This window comes from Trachemys scripta, chromosome 1, assembly GCF_013100865.1.
Source record: "Trachemys scripta elegans isolate TJP31775 chromosome 1, CAS_Tse_1.0, whole genome shotgun sequence".
NCBI classification, from domain to species: domain Eukaryota; kingdom Metazoa; phylum Chordata; order Testudines; family Emydidae; genus Trachemys; species Trachemys scripta.
In genome coordinates, this window is record NC_048298.1 from 80,145,100 (window position 1) to 80,168,914 (window position 23,815).

The 23,815-nt window shown below is 40.5% G+C and overlaps 1 protein-coding gene across 3 annotated transcripts in view; it reads right to left on the reverse strand.

The window, feature by feature from the left end:
- The window catches only part of CEP83 (centrosomal protein 83), a 34,816-nt gene extending 11,389 nt beyond the window's left edge, over positions 1-23,427 (reverse strand). For 2 of the 3 annotated variants that reach the window (XM_034772839.1, XM_034772854.1), the window contains exons 1-11: positions 23,355-23,427; positions 17,479-17,748; positions 16,738-16,888; positions 13,864-13,956; positions 13,534-13,665; positions 11,141-11,392; positions 8,158-8,289; positions 4,301-4,415; positions 2,496-2,640; positions 2,201-2,350; positions 1,221-1,296 (exon numbers count right to left, since the gene is read on the reverse strand). In XM_034772839.1, the coding sequence (XP_034628730.1) occupies positions 1,221-1,296; positions 2,201-2,350; positions 2,496-2,640; positions 4,301-4,415; positions 8,158-8,289; positions 11,141-11,392; positions 13,534-13,665; positions 13,864-13,956; positions 16,738-16,888; positions 17,479-17,630 (1,398 nt within the window). In that variant the 5' untranslated portion in view covers positions 17,631-17,748; positions 23,355-23,427. Of the gene's footprint in view, positions 1-1,220; positions 1,297-2,200; positions 2,351-2,495; positions 2,641-4,300; positions 4,416-8,157; positions 8,290-11,140; positions 11,393-13,533; positions 13,666-13,863; positions 13,957-16,737; positions 16,889-17,478; positions 17,749-23,112; positions 23,133-23,354 lie in introns of those variants that run through there. The other variant, XM_034772845.1, reaches the window with a different exon arrangement.
- Positions 23,428-23,815: the final 388 nt, after the last annotated feature.

The following is a 23,815-nucleotide window of genomic DNA, read 5'->3' on the forward strand; positions in this document are numbered from 1 at the left end:
GAACTTTCAGTCCAAAGAGAATTTTTTTCTGGGGAAAAGTTACATGTGCCTGAAGACAAGAGCACATAATATGTGCGCCGCTTCACCCATAACTACAATGCTGTTATGAAATTTTACAAGAGCAGAGTAAGTTGCAGGAGTTTTGGAGTATTAGACAACACTTAAATCTGGTAACTAATTGGAGTTCAGGTAAGTGCCAGAATTCTAAATTTAACTCTGTTTCATAGCGGCAACTGTGAAAAATATTATGTATTGTCTTTTGAGTTAGAAGATCCCTGGGTAACCAAACTTGAGCTTTATTTCCCCTCCATACTTATCTGGAAGAGAGCATTTGCCAACAGGGCACAGCACTCACTCACTCATGAAGTTAATGGGTGGGATTTTCAGGAGTGTTAAGTGTTGGTCTGACTGCTCCCATTGAAGTAAATAAGAATTTTACCTGATTTCACCAGGAACAGTTTGGCCAACACTTGAACATTTTTGATAATTCCACCCAAACTGTCTTTGGTATGAGAGGTGGGCTTTTTTAAGACACTTACTAATATCCTCACTCTTAACTGGTCTTTTTCACTGTAGACATCTACCTATTTTCCCTATCAGATGAAACTGTGATTGGTAAATTCACTCTGGCTAAATAAGTAGCCAGCTTTTTCAAAGACATAGCTCCATAACTGGATTCTAGGGAAGCATGAAATATGTACTGCAGTCTCCTTTTCTTTAAGGATCTGTTAGGTTCATTAGTTACACAGGAGACAACATGGCCTATCAGGAGTTAGAAGACTTAAGATTGTATTTTCAACACTGTTACCAATTCATGGTGCAGTTTTGGCAAGCCACTTCACCTGAGTTTAAACACTTGAAGTACCTTAGGTGAAAGGTGCAATGTAAATACAAAGTATTACTGAGAAACAGTTTATAAGTGTATGGAACCTGGATCTCCAAGTTAACAGTATTTATTAGACCAAAGGACCAGCAACATTCTGAGTTCTGAAATCCTTAGAGTACATAAAGAGAAATAAGTAGCTGAAGCAAAAGATTGTGATAAATCCATTTATAAGGGCTCAGAAAAGACTGTCCCTCTATCCATTTTTGCCCTTTGAGTTTTAAAGAGCATTGAAAAAAAGAAGTTTCACTATGAACATAAGAGTTCTTTGATTTAAATGAATAAAGGGATGAAAACCATTCACAGTAAAATATCACAGTATGATACAAACTCTTACCTGCTTAAGATCAGCATTTTCACTTTTCTCTTTTTCTAACTCCTCAGACTGAATAATTTGCTGTTGAAGTTTTAACCTAAAATTTAATATAAGTATCGTTATTTTTGTCTAATTAAAATGTAACTATTCTAAAACATAACTATTCAGCTTGTTAGTAGTTAAACAGATAAGTCTGTTTAACCATTTGAAAGGCTGATGCTCACAATACACTCTTGCGTCAATTATAAAATAAGAAGTCATGTTTCTACTGTATGATTAGACTGCACTAATGTCATAGATTCCAATGATTTGCCTGATTTTATATATCCTTGATTTGACACTGGGGTATGTGGATGTGATAAACAGTTGTAGAACTCCACTGAGAACTTTGACAACTGTTAAGTTAAAACTTGTACAGAATAAGTGTGCTTACAGAGTAGGAGCAATCAAATTAGGCCTCTTGATTTGCCACATGTTCACAAAAGCTCAATTCTAGGGAAAGAGTGGTTTCTGGTGCTGCAGGCCTGAACCAGCAGCCACCAAGAGATCAGTTTTTAACATTTAACTAATTGAAAATGACTTTAAACAGCATTTATTGGGGGAAAAAAGATATTCTGCATAAAATTCTGTAACCCATGGCTCATAGACTCAGACTCATAGACTTTAAGGTCAGAAGGGACCATTATGATCATCTGGTCTGACCCCCTGCATGATGCAGGCCACAAAGCCGTCCCTACCCTTTCCCTTGACTCTGCTGTTGAAGTCCCCAAATCCTGTGGCTTAGAGAAAGGCTCTTAAGATTGCTAAGGGCACTAAAAGTCAGACAACATTAAACAGACACATGGATGGAAGCACAGAAATCTTGGAGAAACATCCTCTGAGCTTTGTTTTTTAAATGATAAATTCTGTTTTCCTTTTTATATGAAGCTATTTTTTTTTTTTTATTTTAGAACACTTCGTATATTTTAAACAAGGTTTTTAAAAAACCTCACATACATTACCTAACATTCTGAAGCTCCCTTCTGCTAGACTCTTCTGCCAGCTGCATAACACGCAATTTCTCTTCATACTCATCCTTTTCAGATTGCCTCCAAGCATCTTGTTCCACTTTCATTTTCTCTAACTCAGCTAATCTGTTCTCAAGTTCTAACCTGAAACAACGTTCAATATTTACACAAGAACTATTACAAGGACAAAGTGACAGCAAAAATGTTCAGTTGAATATAACATTAAACAAGTTAAGTCATGCTGTCCCCTACCCTTTTTAAAAACAGAGCAGTAAACAAGTGAACATACTTTTCTTCCTGTAATGCTGCAAGTTTTTGAAAGCCTTCTTCTTTGGCAGCTTGTACTTTACGAATGAGCTCACGATCCTTTTCTACTAAAAGCACTTTGTGGCGTTCAACTGCTGCCTTGAGAATTTCATTGTCTGAATGCAATCCTGTTTTATACAATATATACATCAGCATGATGAAATATTTAAAGTATTAAAATCATTTTACAGACACGGATAAAATGGAACTGTGAATCCACTTTTCACTCACCCATAATATTCAAGCATTTTAATGAGATAAAATGCACAAGACTTTTACTACTGTTAAATAAAAATACTTTAAAATAGAAAACACATTTAGAGACTAATTCTTATGTAATCATGACTAAATATTTTTCTAAAAATACTAAAATAAGCAGCACAAACTTGGATTAAGAACTGAGTCTGCAATTTAGATTTAGCAAACAGCCATATTAGCTAAACAAATGCCCTGGATAAAATATTCCATTGTGGATATGGAAGGGTTAAGTGAACAAATGCATTATACTTAGAGAGTACAAGCTGAAGTTGATGGGAAACTAATAATAAATCACTAATGGAACTGTAATGATCTAGTTAGAGCCTATCCCCTGTTTTAATTCACTAAAACAAAAATGGAGTGGAATTGGGAAGAATACGGACTATATTGAAAACCTAAAACTCTAATGTACCAGAGACCGGTAATAATGGAAAACAGATTTGTGGAAACATCAACAGTAGTGGAAAAGTTACTGGCCCATGTGATTCTGAATGATTAAATAATATGGCTGTAAGAAGAAGAGTGAAATGAGAAAACTAATGTGATATTCAGGGCCCATGTACTCAATGGCAAGATGGACCTGACCCTTGATTTATTAGGCAATCCAGTAAGAAACTGAAAATTCTGCAACAGCTTCAGGTAAGTTTAAAAGTGAAGGGGTTTGTGGAATGAAATATCAAAATAAATAATGAAGTAAGTATGTTATTTATTTTAATATTAAATTAACTGTTTTTACTTTGTTCTGACATTTTCAGTTTTCAATAGACTACACATTTTTGTATTAACAGCAAATAACTATATTTCTAGAATCTTGGGGAGGAAGCTAGAGGTTTTGACAGCTTCTTTTTTTCATCCAGGAAAATGAGGGCTATATTTTGGGATTGTTGGATAAAGTGAATGTCTGCTAAAATGATCAGCTGTGAAACAGTTAACTGTCTTGATATTTAAATTGCCCCCAGGAAGCTTTGGCATTCACACCCCTATAAGCTGTTATTTCAGACTGTCAACCTATTCAGGCAGATAACAAATGCACTGATTACATTCCAACTGGGTTTTGGAAGATTTTCTTCAAAACCATGAAGGCTAGAAACGATCGTTTTTCTTCAAAGGAAAGCCTAGCTCCTTGAGCCTAACTCTGTGGCATATTTCATAGAATCAGGGAATACAGGAGGTCCCATTGGCAGTCTTCTGTAGACATTAAAACCTTAGTTCAAGCACTAAATTATAACAGAGAGAAAAAGAAACTGACTATACAATTGGCAATATTCACTAAAATTGACAAGGCAAGTTATCTAAATATGTGAATTAGCACAGATTATGCTAAAATGTGTCCTGGGTTCATTAATTTACATACACAGCTTCTACACCTGGATTAGGGGATACAGCAATGTTTTTAGACAGCAAATTCATTTTCAGATTATCTATTGTAGTGCAGATAGTCAATGTGTTTCTTCTGAGGTTAATTTTTATTGTAGTGTGGTAGGAGCTGCAGGTTACAACAGAAACCATTAGAAACTAATTGCACATTACCATCCATTTCACTTTGAATCTTGTTTCTCTCTCTTTCTACCTCACTCTTGGCTCTTGCTGCCTCCAGTCTGACATTAGTTACTTCTAATTTGTGTGAATGCTTAAGTTCATCTACCTGTTAATTAGAAAATAAAACCAAATCACTAATAATATACCCTAGCAATTATTTTGATCCAAGCTTTTCATATGGCAGCTTCCTTACAAGAAGATACTTTAAACAATGGCAATCCATGCTTATTCTAGAAGATACACTTTGTGAAATAAATTCTTTTCATCCACTGTTTTTCACATAGCCACTTCAGAGTAACCAAGCGTCCAGGTTAAGGAGGCTATATATCCCATATCCACATAGCAACAATAAGGCTATTAATACACTGTGAATCCCCAAATTATACTCCATTGCCACTTTCTTTCCATAAATCCTTCAAATTGAAGACACTGGAAATTCTTGGATAAATTACAAGTAACTGTTAATATGAGTTACTGCACATGCTTAATTCTGCATTATACGTCTCCATAGGAAAGATGTACTCAGAGCAGACACTCAACCAGTTACCAAGGCATCATATACTAGAGTTTTAATACATCATGTTGAACCAGCCAGCTATAAGCACCAGACTGGAAAGCATCCTTTTTAGAAAAAGCTTGTGCTCTTTTATTTATTGTGATTTTCCACACCCAATGAGACAGATTGTATTTCTAAACAAAATGTGGTATCTTGATATTTTCAAGCGTACATCTCCTCCAAGCAGTTGTCCCAAAATTGTGCAGCTTGTGCTGAGAAGGCTGCTCACTTGAAGTGCCTCATTAAGACATTGGTCCAGTATTATAGACCTTGATGTTTTCTCCATTTTACGTCAATCTGCCAGCACTCTAGCTTTCATGTTTTTCCATCCTGGCTTAAACCTCCTCAACTTCTAGCCAAAATGAAGCTACAGAGATTCTAGCAATATGAAGTGATACAAAAATACAGGAAAAACAACAAATAATAATAATTCCACTGAAAAAGTCCCTATTCAGTTCAGTCTGACAGCAACTTACAGCATCTAGAAATCATAGCTTGCTACACAACTTTCTTAAAAATCCAATTGTTCATAGTTTTAAAATAATTTGAAACCAGATGCATCTTTTCTGAAACTGTATGCATAAAAACTGCCTCATAAAAACAGTAGTTTTAAACAAGACATCAAATCACTAAAGGCAATTACTTCCTACATGAAACTTTCTATAGTTTAGGCTCTTGCTGCATAGTAATTACATGGTTAGTGAGAATTAAATATCTAGAGGAAAAGCACTTATAATGAAAATCCATTTGTAATGACAAATGTAATTACAATCTGCTAGCACTTACAAGTTGTAAATGGTTAAGAATGACACAGTAGCTTAAGTAGTAACTACACTGTGGATTTGGATGCTTAAATATGAAGTTGAGAACATCTTAGGGCAATTCAGCAAATACTTAAGGAGCTTTCTGAGGCATAAACCCAAGGAGGATACATAAATCACTTGGTGTCAAGTATCAGAGGGGTAGCCGTGTTAGTCTGAATCTGTAAAAAGCAACAGAGGGTCCTGTGGCACCTTTAAGACTAACAGAAGTATTGGGAGCATAAGCTTTTGTGGGTAAGAACCTCACTTCTTCAGATGCAAGTCTGAAGAAGTGCATCTGAAGAAGTGGGATAAATCCCTTGTGCACTCAAAGGACCTGTGTTCTGAAATAAGCTTGTCTGGATGCACAGTGGGAGGGGAGCACAGCACTGGAGGGACTTACTGCACACATTCTTGGAGCAGACCTGCTTAGGTGGAAGTTTCTACCCTCCAAAAACAGTACTATCTAGTCAAATTCCTCAGCACTCCTGCGGTCTTACAGAGAACAAAAATTAACACAACCCCAAGACTCCATACCCCTTGTACAGCTTCTGATGGGGAGCAAACAAAACACAAAAGAGATGGAAGGGCCAGGCTACTGTTTTAACTCATATTTTCCTCTTTTTATTTTTTTATTTTTATTTTTTGAAGTTACCTGGCGCTCACTTTCCAGGACATGAGCTTTCTTCTTATTTGTTCATACAATGCCTACCTTGATGGAGCCCTGATCCCCAGATGCTACTATAATATAAATAATTAGATAGAATCAAATAATTACATAAATAAGAACTAGGTGTGGCACGTTACATGAGTAGGCGTTTGAGTTTGGTGTTTTGTCCTTTTCCTACAGAAAGTTAGAATCATATTGCCTGGGAAAATGTAATTCAGGGCTGAGGTTGTCTTTTTGGTTGATTTGTATCGTGAGTACTGGGTGTGCTTAAGCTCATCTTGAACAAGTTCTGGGATTATTAAATTTGTGATTTGTTCCATCTTTCACATTTCTTGTGTTAGATAGCTTTTTGAGCCATATTATGGTGATAACAACAGCTGTTAAATAATGTAATATTTTGAATGGATGTGTTTATTATTTTGGGGGCTATGTTCCAAAAGGCAATAGATAAGTGTTTCCGTTTTTGTTTGTTGATTTAAAAAAACAAAAACAAAACTGTGTTGAAGGTATTCTGCATGGTATTGTACACCTTTACCCCGATATAACACGACCCAATATAACACGGGTTCGCATATAGCACGGGTAACCCCGGGGCTCCAGCAGCGGGGCTCAGGCGGCGCTTTAAAGGGCCCGGGACTCTGGCTGCTGCGGGGAGCCCCGGGCCCTTTAAATCACCGCTGGAGCCCTGCCGCTGCTACCCCAGAGCTGTGGCAGCGGGGCTCGGCCTGTGATTTAAAGGGCCCGGGCTCCCCGCAGCGGCCGGAGCCCGGAGCTCTTTAAATCATCGCTGGACCCCTGCCGCCGCTACCCCGATATAACGGGGTTTCACCTATAACGCGGTAGGGATTTTTGGCTCCCGAGGACCGCGTTATATTGGGGTAGAGGTGTATGTGTGTGATCAGAAGTTGCGGATCTGTGGGCAATCTCAGAAATGGTGTGGGCAGTCTAACCACAATCTCTCCAGTAGAGACTGATGGTATTAAGGTTTACTTTGTATTATTATTTCCATTGGAATTCTCTCCAAGATGCACTGGGAAGAAGCCGTGAGGATTGTTAAAATAATGTCTGTCCATGCATCCTCTTCTCTGGGACTAGAATTCTGAGTATATTTTCTGATATACAAATGAGAAGTAAAGCTAACATTAAGTCAAATAATATTTCTGGAAAATTAAGTTGTTTTGACTGTTAGAAGAAAGTCACCAGATGGACACTTTTTAGAGCAATTCCAGGAGGAAAGGAAAATACAAAACAGAGTTCTTTACTTCAGACTATAAAATGAATGATTCATTAGACAAGTAACATTGTTCTTAGCTAGAATTATTTTAAAAATCACCAGAAACCAAATCTTGATAATCCAATTTTCTTTTTTGTTTCAAGTTCTAGCACTTTTGTTTAGATTTGTCACTATAGCCTGATGATTTTTATTAAAGTAAGCAATCACAACCCTTATTTGATAGCACCAGACATATTTTATTAGCGGTTGGAAAAATCTAGTATGGTACTAATGTGGCTCTTCAAGCACCACATCATAAAAAAACAAAAACAAACAAAAATCCACAGAATGAGATAAGGATAAAAATCTCAGACTCCAAAGACACTTATAGTGATCATGTTTTTCTGTAGCATTACAGACTCCATATCTATCCTGCCAGCTATAATTAAAGAACATTTATTACGGGTACCATAGACTTTGAAACGGCAGAAAAGAGTTCTACATTAAAAATAAAGTGAAACATGGTTTTAAAAAGTCAGATGAAACCGCCTTTTCTTCAGCTTGAAACCAGATGTGAAAATATATTGCTGATACCACAAAAGCACTTACTTTAGTGGCCAAGGCACTGATTTCTCGTTCAGCTTTGTGTAATTTGCTGGTTAAGAGAGTATTCTGCTCATTACTCAGCTGTAGTTCTTTTTCAATACGATCAATCTGGAGCTTAGCTGACTGCTTTTCTGCCTTGAATAAAAAAAGTATTTATAAGCTTTTTGGAGCAGCAACTATCTCTTGATATGCATTTGTACATTGTATATAACAATAGGGTCCCAATCTTGATTAGGGCTTTTTGGGCACGACTGGCTTACATATTACATATTTATATTAAGGCTGCGTATATTAAGGTCATGGAAGCCATGGATTCAGTGACTTCCGTGATTTCTGCAGCAGCCGGTGCTGGCTCAGGGCCAGCAGCAGCAGTTTGGGTGTGTGGGGGGGCCTCAGGGCTAGAGTATGGTTGAGTGCGGGGGTGCTCCCGGGATCCCACAGACATGTCCCTGCAGCTCCTAGGCCACGGGAGGCAAACTGTGGCCCGTGGGCTACTTCCAGCCCATCAGACGTTTTTATCAGGCCCGCGAGCTCCCGCTGGGGAGTGGGGTCTGGGGCTTGCCCCGCTCTACCTGCCCAGTGCTCCCCAGCCCCCGACTCACAATTCCCTTGATGAGCACCATCTTCCGGCACGTAGAGCCACACTGCGCAGGCGCAACTTCACTACGCTGTTTCCGGGATCAGAACCTCGCCCCTACACAGCAGCCCCCCATGCAGCAGCTCACCCAATCCCCTCCCGGACTCCTATAGACCCACCCTTTAGAGCCTAGAAACCGCCCAGGGGCTGCACCGATCCCAGCTAGGGTGCCTCCACTCGTGGCAGTGGTGTCACTGCCGACAGGGCCCCTAGGAGTCCCCAGCACCACCCTGATAGAGCATCCTCCACCCGATGAGTCGCCCCTTCCCCCACCTCAGTAACATCCCTTATAGAGCCCTCCCATGCTACACCCCATAGAGTCCCCCTCTCCCACCAGGCATTCATGGCCCGCCATACAATTTCCATACCCAGATGCGGCCCTCAAGCCAAAAAGTTTGCCCACCCCTGTCCTAAGCAGAAGGCACTGCCCCCGCAGCTCCCGTTGGCTGCAGTTCCTAGCCAATGGGAGCTGTGGAGCTGGCGCCTGTGGCGGGGGCAGTGCGCGGAGCCCCCCTGGCCGCCCCTTCCCTAGGAGCTGCAGCGACAAACTGATTGGAGCCAGGTAGGTAGCCTGCCAGCCCCTGCCAAATCTCCCCTGCCCCCAGCACCGGGGGGGGAAGGGTCTCCAGGCTGCACACTGCTGCCTGCCTCCCTCTCCCAGCACCAGCGGGGGTCCTGGCCCACCCCCCCAAAGCTCTCGCAGCCCCCTGACCCAAGTTTTAGTTAGGGGTATATAGTAAAAGTCACGGACAGGTCACAGGCCATGAATTTTTGTTTACCCCTGACCTGTCCATGACTTTTACTAAAACTACCAGTGATTAAAATATAGCCTTAATTTATATTTAGTAGAGGTTTGCTGTACAATATGTTCTCTCTCTAATTTACTCTGAGTAACACTTGTTCTCCAACTACATTGCCCCCACAGACTCTTATGCACCCCACACGCCCCTAAGCCTTCTGGAGGCAAGAGGACCTGAAGCTTGGTTAGACGGGTCAGGTATTTATACCCTCCGCCAGTAAACTGTTAGGCTGTAAGGACATGTGTGTCTGCAAGCAGTGCTCCAAAAAGGCTTTTGTAGATGCACACCCCAGCACAAAACACCTACAGTGTACCTCTGTAAAGTCAACATCATAAAGGATAAATAACAGTTTCAGTACTCTGCATTTTGTGGTATTGGAAGACAGCATTTTAGTAAAATTTCAAGTAGATGCTTAACCCAGGTCATTGACTTCAATCAAGTTATTTTTCTCCAATAAGATTTAAACAATTACTAAATTAAGATTAGAGTAGATCTGAGCATACTGAAGTGCATTTTGATAGATCTTTAAGATGCCTTGCCCATTTAAAAAAAATCTACCACAATGTTTGTCAAGTTGTGGTCTTCAGGACGACTTGATGGTAACCCACAGCAATATGGCAGGCATCTAGTGCTGGTTCTTCCTTGTTTCTAGCTGCTTTTACAGAGATACAGCTCACTGCAGTGTAGGGTGACCAGATAGCAAGTGTGAAAAATTGGGACAAGGGGTGGAGGGTATACAAGACAAAGCCCCAAATATCAGGACTGTCCCTATAAAAATCGGGACGTCTGGACAAACTATTGCAGTGAAGAGCTTGGGCACCTATAAAAGTAAGATGGAAAGGAAGCCAGTCTAACTATGGGCTGCAGCTACACAGTAGGAAGAAAAGCCATCACAGACTGGAGCTGCCAACAGGCGAAAAACAGGAACCATTAATGGGACGGAAGCCCTCAAGCCAGTGAGGAATGTTCAGTGGAGAACTGAAACCTGAAAAGCATGCACAGAAGAGGAGTAGGATAGATGGGACCTTACAGTAGGGAAGTATGTGCAAGGGGACAAGAAAAGGAAGCTAGGAAGTTGTGGCAACATGTGCAGGAAACACGAGTACCACCTGGTAGGCAAGCAAGAAGAAAACACATGAACACAACAAGTGAGTGGGGCTGCTTAAATGAAGAGCAAAAATAGATCATATAATTAACATTTTTTAAAAGGACAAAACTTTTATTGTATTAAAGACAATTAACACACACACTATCCCCATATTAAATTCCAGTTAAGCAACTGCAGTTCACATATGCATCTTAAGTGACTGCAAATAGAACTGTGGGTGAGAAGGTACATGGTCTGTGAGAATCTTTCAGTTAAGATGTAGCCCATTCTATGACAGAATTTGAGAAGTGATGACTTAAAAATAAAATCAGAAGTATAGAGTAAGTTCAAAAAATGCAATTTTTTTTAATGCTTTAGCATGTCCATGGAACCAGAGCCTACTGGCCAAAAACTTCCAAATTTATTTCCTGTGTTCCCCTGGGAGACAATTAAACTTCTTACCTCCAGAGATCTCATTGTAGTCTGCATCTCCGCCAACTGCCGTACCTGTATTCTTTGCACATTATCTGCTTGCACACCACTATTTTCTCTCTCTGCTCTTAGTTCTGCTACCTCAGCTTCTAAACCTTTTAATTTTTGATGTAGTTGAGCCTTTTCTCTTAGGAGTACCTCCACTCGCTTATTGTCTCTTGTGGGATCAACACTAAGCAGCTGATTATGCAGTTCTTCTTTATCTCTATCCAGTCTTGCTATCTAATAGTTATACAGAAAAATACACAACCGTTACATTATTTAGCTGTCACCAAAATAATACCCAAGTTGATAATTAAGGAAAAGATCAGCAATTTGCATTAAACAGGGAAATCTTTCTGCATTTAAATGTTAATTTATTTTCTTTGAGTAATCAGATCCACAGAACCACTATAATCAGACTTCAGCCTACTGGCTGTGCAGGGAACAAAAGTAGGCCTGTCATGCCTGCAATTAAAAACCCAGGGCCGGCCCGAACCAGCTGACACAGGCTCACAGGGCTCAGGCTAAGGGACTGTTTAACAGTGTAGGTGTTCAGGATCGGACTGGAGCGAGGACTATAGGACCGTGAGGTGGAAGGATCCCAGAGCTCAGGCTGTAGCCCAAGCCCAACCGTCTACACCGCAATTAAACAGCCCCTTAACCTGAGCCTCACAAGCCCAAGTCAGCTGGCCTTTGCCAGCTGCAAGGTCTCATTGCAATGCCCTCAGTCAACGGCAGGAAGGATTGTCCCTCCCTCAAGAGCCTGCCAGTTGAGACAACTTCCCCTGAGGTTAGGTCTACACTAGAAAGGTAAGTTGACCTATGTAATTACTGTGGTGGTTCATGTCCACACTACCCTCCTTCTGTCAGTGGTGTGCATCCTCACCTGAGCGCTTCCACTGACTTACGAGGGGTGGAAGGGAAGCGGGGTCGGGGTATGGGGGGGTCTGAGAGCCAAGCTGCCCCTCTGGGCACTCCGTTTCCAGCTCCCTGCCGCCGGGGGCAGACGGGCTCTGTGTGGGGAGGGCGCAGCCTGGCTGGGAGCAGGGAGCCTGGGGCAGCAGGAGCCCCCTGCAGCTTTCTTGTCAATTTCACGGTTCCAGCACGGATCCGTGAAATTGACAAGAATGACAGCCAACAGCAGATGTAAGAAATGCAGAGTCTACATGGACACTGTGTCACCCTAACTACACCGACATAAGCCTTACACCTCTCGTGGAGGTGGAGTTATGTCGTCGGTGTAGTAGGGCACATACATCGGAGGGAGCAAGGCTGTAGCATGTCACTGACATAATTAGGTTGATGTAAGCTACCTTAGTTCGACCTAACTCTGTAGTGTAGACCAAGCCTCAGTTTCTGATTTTAGAAAGTTGGATGAAGTTATTCTGCTTTAGCTATACGATGGAAAACAAAGCAACGCAGTCTCTGGAATAGGAGAGTATGGGAATAATTTCATTCTAACAGTAATGTAGGTATAAAACTAGAGAGCTTCAAAAGCTAACCAGCAATTCTTGAATCTTAAAAAGCTGATAAAACAGAAGACCTGAATTATTTTGAGTCTCAAGACTTGATTGTGCATATCATAACTGATTTACATATTGTATATCTCAGAATAAATATCAGTTTTGGCTAAATTTTCAGGTAAGCACCTAAATATAATACGCTAGAGGTACATGCAGGGGTGCAACTGGTAATTATATACTTACTTGTGCATATATTTGCATTTGCAGTTTAGACTCTCTCTTGAAAACTTGGCCCCAAACAAAACAGATCATTAAATAGTTTACCCAAGAGCGAAATCATAGGTGAGGACAAATTTTGAAACAAGTTAAGGGGTCAATAGTAGCGAGATCATGAATTTTTGTCAGAAATGGCAGACAAAAGGATATTGAGAAATTTGAAAACGGACAAGTTTTCCTGCTCACCTCTGTATTTTCTGCTGCCCTTTTCTTGGGTTAGTAATCAGATATAGAACATAAATTCTATATTTACTTTTATTTAGGCTATTTGAGCTACTAAGTTAGGACTGAAGATAATGTATTGATCTATTTAAATCTCTCAAAGCTAATAAAAAAGGTTTGCAAGCATTGTTATAGGCTGTCATTTAAAGACAAGCCTATTATTTGCAATATGACTATGATATTTCTACAAGATATCTTGAACAAACTGATGTAAATTGTTATGGACCAGACCATGACAAAACTTTAAGAGAGCTGACAGTACTCTGATAACCAACATATTACAAGAACACAAAAAAAGATGACAAAATTATACTAGTTATACTAAAATGACAAAAACCTTATTAAAAAAATCTTTTTATAAATACCTCAAATATTTCACTTTTATAGTTGTTTAACTTATATTGCATATTCTCTACCTACCTCAGAGTCGTACTTTATTTTTTTCTCTTCTAAAATATGTGCATGTTCTTCCTTCTGGTGTTCAAATTCTGATTTGAGGAAGGTATGTTCATAACGAAGTTTGTTATATTCTGTTCTGTATTTTTCTACCTCCTAAATTAATTAGGAAGTAGAACACAGATTCACTCAAGCACAAAAGTAGATAAACATATAAAAGTAAATACTTAATACTTTTGTTTTATTTCATGAATCATCCATGGAATTTTCCCATCATCTTTTCACCAAGCAAAATACCAAACAAACCCTCCCTCAATCTAGACGAAGTGAAGTTAAATACGTCTTACTACTTACTTCATCTAGTTTCCGAAAGCGTTCTCTCATAGGGGTTTCCAATTCATGTTGTATTTGTGCTTTTAACAACTCAAGCTTTTGAGGAGTTAGAACCTGACATGTACAGAAAACAAATGTACTATAGAATAAGTAACCAAACAACAGTCATATTAAGCAATTTATATTGGAAAACAAATGTTGAGCAATGAAACATTTCACACGCAATTTTAAAAAAGGTCTTTATGAACATATGCCATTTATAAAATGTATTTTTAATTTTTTCCTGCTTTCATAAAAAGCTAATCAATTCAACTATAATTGATGTGCTTTCTTAGGGAAAAATTTAACATTGCGAAGGTTAGCAATATTAAATATATATGAAATAAATCCAGCCTCTACATCATCTTTGAAGTTCTTCAGATAAGGTACACTCAGGATCCTTACAATACATTCACTACCTTTTTTTGCCTTCTTCCTTAATTGCTGTAATTCAAGTCTAATGCTCAAACAGTGAAGGACTTGTTTTCTTCCCACTCTCATTCTGCTTTTTCAGTGATTTGCTCTCTTTTCTTTATTACTAGGTTAAAAAATTATGAATGGATTCAGGAAAACAATGTAGATACCATTGATAAGCACCGACGAGGGAGGAAAAGAAAAAGCCCTCAGAAAAGTGCAGTGGGCATGGTCTTACTGCATTCTCATTTTCCTGATGAAGAGTGAAAGATTGCTGGTTACAGTTCTCACACTAAGGTCCAAAAAAAGTTGTGTTGTTTGTTTTTAAAGAATACAGATCATCCTGCTCTGATACACCGTATTTCTTAAATTACAGCAATTTTTTTAACCTCTGTTGGTGTCTAGCTTTTGCATATATCAAATTAGATTGGCAACAGGTTGTACCTTTCATTGAATTTTGAATGGATTTCAGTGGTAGCTGCAGAACCAGAAAAATGTGGCATTACTACTTAAAACAAACAGAGTTTTGGGAAAAGAGGTGGGAAGAGTGTTTAGAATATCTCCATTTTGATTTTAGTAGAATGTCCCAACAGATAAAGGCCAATTCACTAGAAGTTTTGTTGTTGTTTGTTTGTTTTTAAACTAAATAGCCTGCCTTTAAGAACTCTCCCCACCTTTACAGGAAAAAAACCTGACTCCTACAAACAACAGAACAAATGCCCCTAGAATTCTTATAGAAAAGCAGACCATAATGGCTTAAATCCAACATGGCAAGATGCTGGATGGCCAACGAGCTCCCTGCACCAGCTCTCAATTGCCTCCTATAAGAACAAAGCCTCTGAACAAGTTCCACGTTTCTTCTGCCATTCTGGGCCCCAGAAGCGCTTCAGATCCTGAAGACCAGCTCTGGAGCAGCATTGAGAGACTTCTCTCCTTCATTCAGAGTATACTGAACTATGGGTAGACAGAAGATCTTTAGAATTTTCAATCAGACAAGATTGCCTTTCCCTGACCAAATTCCTAAGAATGTGTGTGTTTATGTTAACTAGAATCTTGTGATTCATGTGTCATGCTGGATCACACAAACCCTTGGAGTCTGACAAGCAGATTGCAGTTGTAAAAGAAACTATGGAAGAACTCATTTGAGTAGACTGAACAGGAACGGGATCACTACAAAGCCATCCCACTTCAGGAAGGCTGATACCACAGCCAAAAAATAAGTGAAGAACCTGAGGCAAATGTTGATCTGCAGAAGAGGGATCAGTACAGGAGATGAAGATTTGCTCAGAAAGAAGGCTAGAAAGTTATTTCACTGGCAGCTGAATAGTTAACATGAAACCCTGCAGTTGACTACCAAAATACCTTCAGATCAACACTGGTCACAAAATGGACTAGTCATTGGAAAGTCAACTCTAGTCTTTCCAAGCTGTGGAGAAATGATAAATAGTTACTGTAAATAGATTCCTGAAAATTTCATCAACATCTGAAGTAGAAAAGACTATCCTGATAGTCAACATGTGATTTGCATAATTTGAATTTTAGCTAACCCCACTGTACCAGGTACAATGTATGTGCTGAAGCAAGCACTATATTGCAGGTTGGAATAGTTAAAAGACAAATGATGAATAGTGGCATCTTCATAAGCTTCTTCCCAGAACTTGTTCAGACCTTGAGTGCCATAGGTGAAAAAGCCTTCTTTATGAGGCACCGATCTGACTAAAGAGGTTGGCAATAGGGAAAATATGTTCTCGGTCAACAAATTGCAGAAGTGGTCTCTTTGGCTGAAAACAAGCACTGCTGATATAAGTTCATAAAAATGACAGGTGGGAAAGGAAGAAAAGGGGCTGAAGGAAAATGGAAGCTTAATTTTCTCTCTTCAGTAGGTCTTCATTCACAGGATGAAAGACTTTTCTTTTTGTGTCACCATCTCACAGAGCAAGAGGACCTAATGCGTTGCATAAGCTGACTGAAATCCCAGTGGGGATAGCAGAATCCCAGCTGCACTATTGACACAGGGAAGAGATATGCTTCTCCCTAATTTTCTTCATTCTTCTTCATAACCAGTCTAACTAATTTTTGATCCCCAAAGAAGGAAAGAACCTGACATTAGTAATACTAGAACATAGTAAAGAAGGAGAGTGCCATCAGTGCACTTTTTCAAGAGACCGATAGAGACTACTATTCATGGAATGCATGATAACAGAGTTTAGATCTAAATGGTACCAGAAGTTTTAACTGTCATTTCATTTGTGCTCCTGCAGTAAAAAATTACAAGAGGAGTGCAACTCAGTCAAGATTTGTGATTTGAGGACATGGCTGTAATAGATCCAATTACAAGCAGAAAGAAAAACTAAGGCTAAAACACACAATACATTGATAAAGATAGATTATAGAAATGTTTCTACAGAAATTCATATTAAGTTCTGGTAACCATTGTCTCACCTGCATCTTCAGTTCCTCTAGTTCCCTAGTTTTATCTAATAATTCCCCTCGGAGCTCAGCAAGAAGAAATTGAAATTTGTCATGGATGGTTTGCTTTTCAACTAACAACCGTTTGAGCTCATTTTGTGATTTCGTATATTCATCCTGTAACCTGCAAAATATACAGTATTTTTATTTATTACTAAGACTGCATTTACCCTCTAAAAACAGATCATTCTTATGCTGAAAAATCTGAAGTCACAGTAATAACAGAAGTACAGAAGCAAAAGTAAAAAGACATCAAATCTGACAAAATATCTACTAGGTATCATTTCCGCCCTTCCTCCAAAATACATTTGACATGGTTACTATTCTAAATTCTGTAAATATGAAGTAATTTCAAGATCCACTGACTATTTCAGAACCCTCACCTCACATATGTTGAGACCTTTAAATTGTTATTGTGTAAATATAACAAAGTATTATTTTAGAAAACTAACAGTCAAATTTGTCCTTAAGCACAAACGAGTAGTAATGTACATTTCTATTGGACACTGAGTATTTTAACAATCAAAGCCCTTCCTCAATGGAGCAATTTACAGAACTCATGACTGAATCGGTAAACACTTGTACTGCTACTCCTACAAATTAAAGTCAGACAGGTAACTAGCTAAAAAAACAAAAACCCTTCCTTCCAATATTTAATTTTAGCTTTTAACAGCTCAAACTAAATAAGGAAAACAGACATTTAAAGTACTGTACCTTGTATGTTCTGCCTTTAGAGTTTGATAATTTGTTTTATGATTTTCACACCGCATTCGCTCATCGATTAACATTTTTTGTATTTCTTCTTGTGAACCAACAAGATCACTATTTCCACTTATTGGAGGAAGTATGCTGGTGAAAGTATCCATCCTGGCTAAATATTATTGAGTTGACAACCAGGTAAATATGAATTCAGCCCAAATCTACCACCTTCAGAAGGATTCCTTCCACCTTTTCTCTTGATGGCATCCCAGGAGGCCAAATTACCTGTTACAAACACAAGTGCAACTAATTAGTAATAGCCATTCATGGTTCAAAAGGCTTCACGCACTATTTTATGTTTTCATATTACAAAACTTCATAACAGGGAGAAGGGGTGGTTGGATGGGGCGACAGGGGGCCGGGGGCAGTCAGGGGACAGGGAGCGGGGGTGTGTGGATGGGGTAGGGGCTGGGCCACAACCCCTCCCCTAACCGGCCATCCATACAATTTACTAAACCCGATGCGGCCCTCAGGCCAAAAATTTTGCCTGCCCCTGTTCTAATGGGTCTTGCTATTCATGCTCCATGGCTTGAGAAGCAAGGCACACAGCACCTAAAGCAACAAGGAGTCTGGTGGCACCTTAAAGACTAACAGATTTATTTGGGCATAAGCTTTCGTGAGTAAAAACTACTCACGAAAGCTTATGCCCAAATAAATCTGTTAGTCTTTAAGGTGCCACCAGACTCCTTGTTGTTTTTATAGATACAGACTAACACGGCTACCCCCTGATACTTAGCACCTAAAGCATTCACCTGCAGTGACACACTTCATAAGGAAGAACTGGATATTGAGAACAGGAAAGAGAACCATAGTTTACAAAAACGGTTTTTTAAATGTCAAAACAGTAAGTGGTACCTATTTAACAAAATAACCCTCTTTTAGATTACAGTGACATCTTGTGGTAGATTTTAAAACCTGCATAAAAGTCTGAAGCTGTCAGTTTTTAAGAACACTTTTACATTCTCCCATTAAAGTTATTGACTTGCATAAGTACACACAGTTGCCATCCAAGTGCTAAATTGCATATAACATGCACCTTTGACCATTTAATCAACACTGCTGATTAATCCATGGTCAGTAACTTCTAACATTCAATCTAATCACAGAATTATAGATTAGGGTTGCAAGAGACCTCAGGTCATCTAGTCCAACCCCCTGTTCAAAGCAGGACCAACACCAACTACTAAATCATCCCAGCCAGTGCTTTGTCAAGCAGGGCCTTAAAAACCTCTAAGGATGGAGATTCTACCACCTCCCTAGGTAACTTATTCCAGTGCTTCACCACCCTCCTAGTGAAATACACCTCTATCCCGATATAATGCTGTCCTCGGGAGCCAAAAAATCTTACCGCATTATAGATGAAACTGCATTATATCGACCTTGCTTTGATCCACCGGAGTGCATAGCTCCCCCACCCCACCCCCGGAGCACTGCTTTACCGCGTTATATCCAAATTCGTGTTATATCGGGTCGCGTTATATCGGGGTAGAGGTGTAGTATTTCCTAATATCCAACCTGGACCTCCCCCACTGCAACTTGAGACCATTGCTCCTTGTTCTGTCATCTGCCACCACTGAGAACAGCCAAGCTCCATCCTTTTTGGAACCCCCTTCAGGTAGTTGAAGGCTGCTATTGAATCTTTCCCCTCCCCACTTCTGCAGACTAAACAATCCCAGCTTCCTCAGCCTCTCCTCTTAAGTCATGTGCCCTAGCCCCCTAATCATTTTTGTTGCTTTCCGCAGGACTCTCTCCAATTTGTCCACATCCAAAAATCACCATTTTAAAAGCAAAAAATATGCCAAATAAGTGTTTCTTTCCTTTGCCACTCCAACACGGTATTTCTTTCACCAAATCACATTAGTGCATGCTCCAGGACAGGCAATATTCACTCTTGGATAAGAGGAAAATATTTAATTGCCTTATTAGGGCTACAAACAGGAGCATTATACATTAGTAAGGCAAGCATCACTTCCAGCTAATGGAATAAGACACTTGCTTATAGCCATATATCATACATTAAATCCACAACATGATTAGATAATACATACAGAGTTTGGGATTTTTTTTTTTTTTTTTTTTTATAAAAGAGAGTTCTAAAATTAGTTATATTTTCTCTCTCCCTCTGAGGACTGTACAGTTTAATTTATTATACCTAAGGTCATCTAACTTTAGAAAAAGAGGAATATGAAATATTTATATAGTTCAAATTAAAACTCAAACATTTCTAAACATAGTTTTTCCTGTAAAATATCTGGCATATAGTGTATATGATGGCATGTTGTGATTGACTAAAACAGCCATCCCAAATTCATGTCTGTAAAACCTTTTACTACATCATCCTGCGTATGTACACCCATAGGAATGAGTGTTGATTCTCCGGATCAAGGGGTGTGGGTGTGTCCCTTTAAAAAGCTAAATATCTAACTTTAAAATAATGTTAGAGAGGAGAATAAAATGTGAATAAGTTATCTGCTAAACTTCCAACCACCTTAATTCTGTCCCTCATTGTCCCACTTGCTTAAATAGAAAGTTAGAATGTGTCTGGTTTGTTTGTTTGTTTTTTAATATGGACTACAACCTTTGCTTCAAGTCCTGGCAAATTCAGAGATATCAGGCCTTTAAGTCACCATATCATCATTCATTAAAAAAAAAAAATCTTATTTAAAAACATTGTTTTTTAAAAATGTATTGATAGAATGTTTGTTACTAACAGTTGTAAATGGTAACTACGGTAAGTCAACCTAAATTTAGAGAAAATTATGTAATCATACTAATTTAAATTTTGAAAACTCCAAAACATCGCTCTGATTTATATGACACAACCAAGTTATATAATGGTGGTTTCAGTGTTCACTGGCAATTGTTTAGGATTACCTGCATAACTCATTCAAGGCTCTGCTTTCATTCCTATAGCCTGGTCTAACCTACAAAATATTACCATATTTGAACACTCTTATGATCAATGAAGTTAGATAACAAGGCTGAACATAATTTTTTGGCCAGTGCAGAACAGGACAAGTAGTATTCTGCCTTGTGTCAGCTAATTGTATCAGACATTAAAAAAAACAAAAACCAACCCTCTCCTTCAGTTATTACTGTAAGTGTAAAGTTTAATAGTAGTTTCATATAATGTATAGAATAATCTGTTTGCATACTTATTTCAGTGTTCTAGAATGCAAAGCCAATATCACCTCCCTGTGATCACCTCCCATGATCTCTCAGGACACCTGTGTTACTATGAATTAATACTACCATCAGCCTAAAAGAATAAGACTCTCTGCTGCAGGAAACACAGCTCTTCTGGCAACATACACCTCTACCCCGATATAACACAAACCGATATAACACGAATTCGGATATAACACAGTAAAGCAGCGCTCCAGGGGGCAGGGCTGCGCGCTCCGGTGGATCAAAGCAAGTTCGATATAACGCGGTTTCATCTATAATGCGGTAAGATTTTTTGGTTCCTGAGGACAGCGTTATATCGGGATAGAGGTGTACTAGTGACTGAGGAACTCACTATTCGGAGAAATTAGAACCACCATGAAAGTCACTGATTTGACCTACCCTTCCCATAAAAAACAAAACCAAACACACCCACCCACCAACAAGGAACAGCAAATGGAGAGATAAATAGAAGATTCTTTGGTATACTGTATTGACTTCTAAAATCTGTAACTGTCTTAGATGCTACAGTGAGGAATGCAGTAGAAATACCTACATAAATATTTTTATAACGGATGCTATGAAATATTTGAATATCCAACACCTATTATATTGAGAAGAGACAGACATAATGCTATGGAATTGTGGAATATTCAAATACTATTGTATTAACTTTATAAATGTAATATGTACCTGTATGGGCTTGTTAGTGTTTGTATTGTAGTAATGGGTATGATAAAGAATGCTTCATGCAAGAATTAAAGAGAATGGGGAGTAATTAATGCAAATCTCCAATACTGAAACAATCCAAGTAACAAGTCTTTTTGAAGTTTCACCCTCCTAGGGAAAAAGCACTGGTTTTGACCTGGTTCAAAGACCATAGCAGAAAGCTTTTGACCTGATTGAGAAAGGACAGGGATACCATCCAAGAACTGACATAGGCATGAGACTGTGACCAACAGATACAGGCCCTGTGGGAGGATCTTAAATATTTTAAGCCTACCAGGGTCTCCATATGGAAGACAGAGGAACACCTAGTATGTCAGGAGTTCATATAAGCTGTTTATTGCTTTAAAATATGTTTTCTTTTAAAAGCTTTTGTTCTGAATAAATAGTACTTTGCTTTATGAAAGCTGGCTGGTTACTGGATAACTCTGTCATTGGCCTGAGAGAACAGAAATGCAGGTGTTAAATTGAAGTCAGACCTAATGAGGTGATCACAAAAAAATAGCAAAAAGAACAGGAGTACTTGTGGCACCTTAGAGACTAACAAATTTATTAGAGCATAAGCTTTCGTGGACTACAGCCCACTTCTTCGGATGCATATAGAATGGAATATGCATCCGAAGAAGTGGGCTGTAGTCCAAGAAAGCTTATGCTCTAATAAATTTGTTAGTCTCTAAGGTGTCACAAGTACTCCTGTTCTTTTTGCGGATACAGACTAACACGGCTGCTACTCTGAAACAAAAAATAGCAGAGGTCTGCAACCTAAGGCCCTAATCTGCAGGAAGCGAATCATGGGATTTCACCCAGAGAAAGATGAATGCTGGAGGCCTGTGACCTAAGTGGGGTGTCTTGAGACCCCAAGGAGGTTGGACATGCACTTAACTCAGGAACTATGACACAGATGAATACATTGTTGTAGGCAGTGTAGACGTAGCCCTGTCCTCCCACGATATTAGAGAGACAAGGTAGATATTACCTCACCCCTTCTGGAAAATATTCATAAGATCTCTTACATATATTGCGAGAGAGACACCACTCTCAATTCAGCAGTCACCACTTCTTTCCTAACAATGTGTGAAGTATGGCTCTCAGATAGTAATGGGCTATTTAAAGCCACCACAGAAGCAATAGATAATTATAATAGCGCTGATAAGGTGATATATGCTAGAGAACTTCCTAGTTTCGGTTACACTAGAAAAATTAGTGTCCCTGTTACAGCAACTGCAACCAACAACGTTGTGTTTATGCAACCTCTCGGACTCGTTACAGGAGCGAAACCATTTTCACAAACATGCATGAGATTTTTATGCCCCCTTCCGCCCCCAGGTTGATGAGCGGACTCCACGCCCAGTGACCCGCGGGTCGCTCCCGACCACGCACACTCCTGCGGGCGGGACACAATTGACAGGATTTTCTCTCGCCGGTTGCCAAGTCATCGCCTCCACGCTCCCTCTGCGCTGATGGACAGGCCCAGGGGCCTTTCCCCTCAGGCGAGCACAGCTGGCGTGAGCGCGGGTGCGGCTCGCACCCTGAAGCAAGCGGTGGAAGCAGGAGCCCGCGGCGGGCGAGGTGCCCGCGGCTGTCAGCCCCCGGGCTCCAGCAGCACAGCTGCACGGGAAGGAGACGTCCCCCCATGTCCCGATGGGCAGCGCACAGCACAGCCGGTTACTGAGCCCCTCACCCCGCCACTGAGCTCACCCCGGGCAAGTCGCTGCCCGTTCAGGCCGGGAGCCCTGGGGCCAGGCCCTGTGCAGCGCCGGGCGGGGGGGGGGAGCAGCAGCCAGGCACGGGGCCGGGCCGAGGAGAGAACGGCGAGCCTCGAACCAACCGCCGAGCCCTGTCCGCGGCAGAGACCGCTCCGCAGTGCGGGGCCGATCGACGGAGAGAGCGGGGCAACCAGGACACCGCCACGCAGGGGCCCGAGTCCCCCCCTCACTCACCCGGAAACAGCTACCGGCAGCCGCCAAGAGGGTTTAAAAATGGCGCCTCGCCTCCCGCTGTAGCCGTCCGCCCCGCCCCGCCCCCTCCCCTCCCCATAGCGCCTGGCTGTGACCCCGCTCGGGACCCGTCAGCCTCCCGGAATTCCCAATGAGGCTGACGCCGCTGAGCTTGGCGGGAACGCGGAAGTGCCGCCTCCGGGCCGGGAAGCGCTGAGCGGGGGGAAGCGAGGTTGCTCTGGAAACCGGCTCGCGACTGAGGCGCGCTGGGGTGCAGAGGAAGGCGGCCACTGGTCTGGTTTTATCCACGGTCCGCGTGGCTGGCTTGGGCCCTGCCCAGTACTGGAGCAAACCCGAACAGGATTTTGCCTTTTTGAAGAGTGCCCCACTCCATCCCCACCAGGGTGCGGTCAAGCTCTTGAAAACGGTCCCCCCGCCCTGCAGTGTTACTTCACATGCACCAT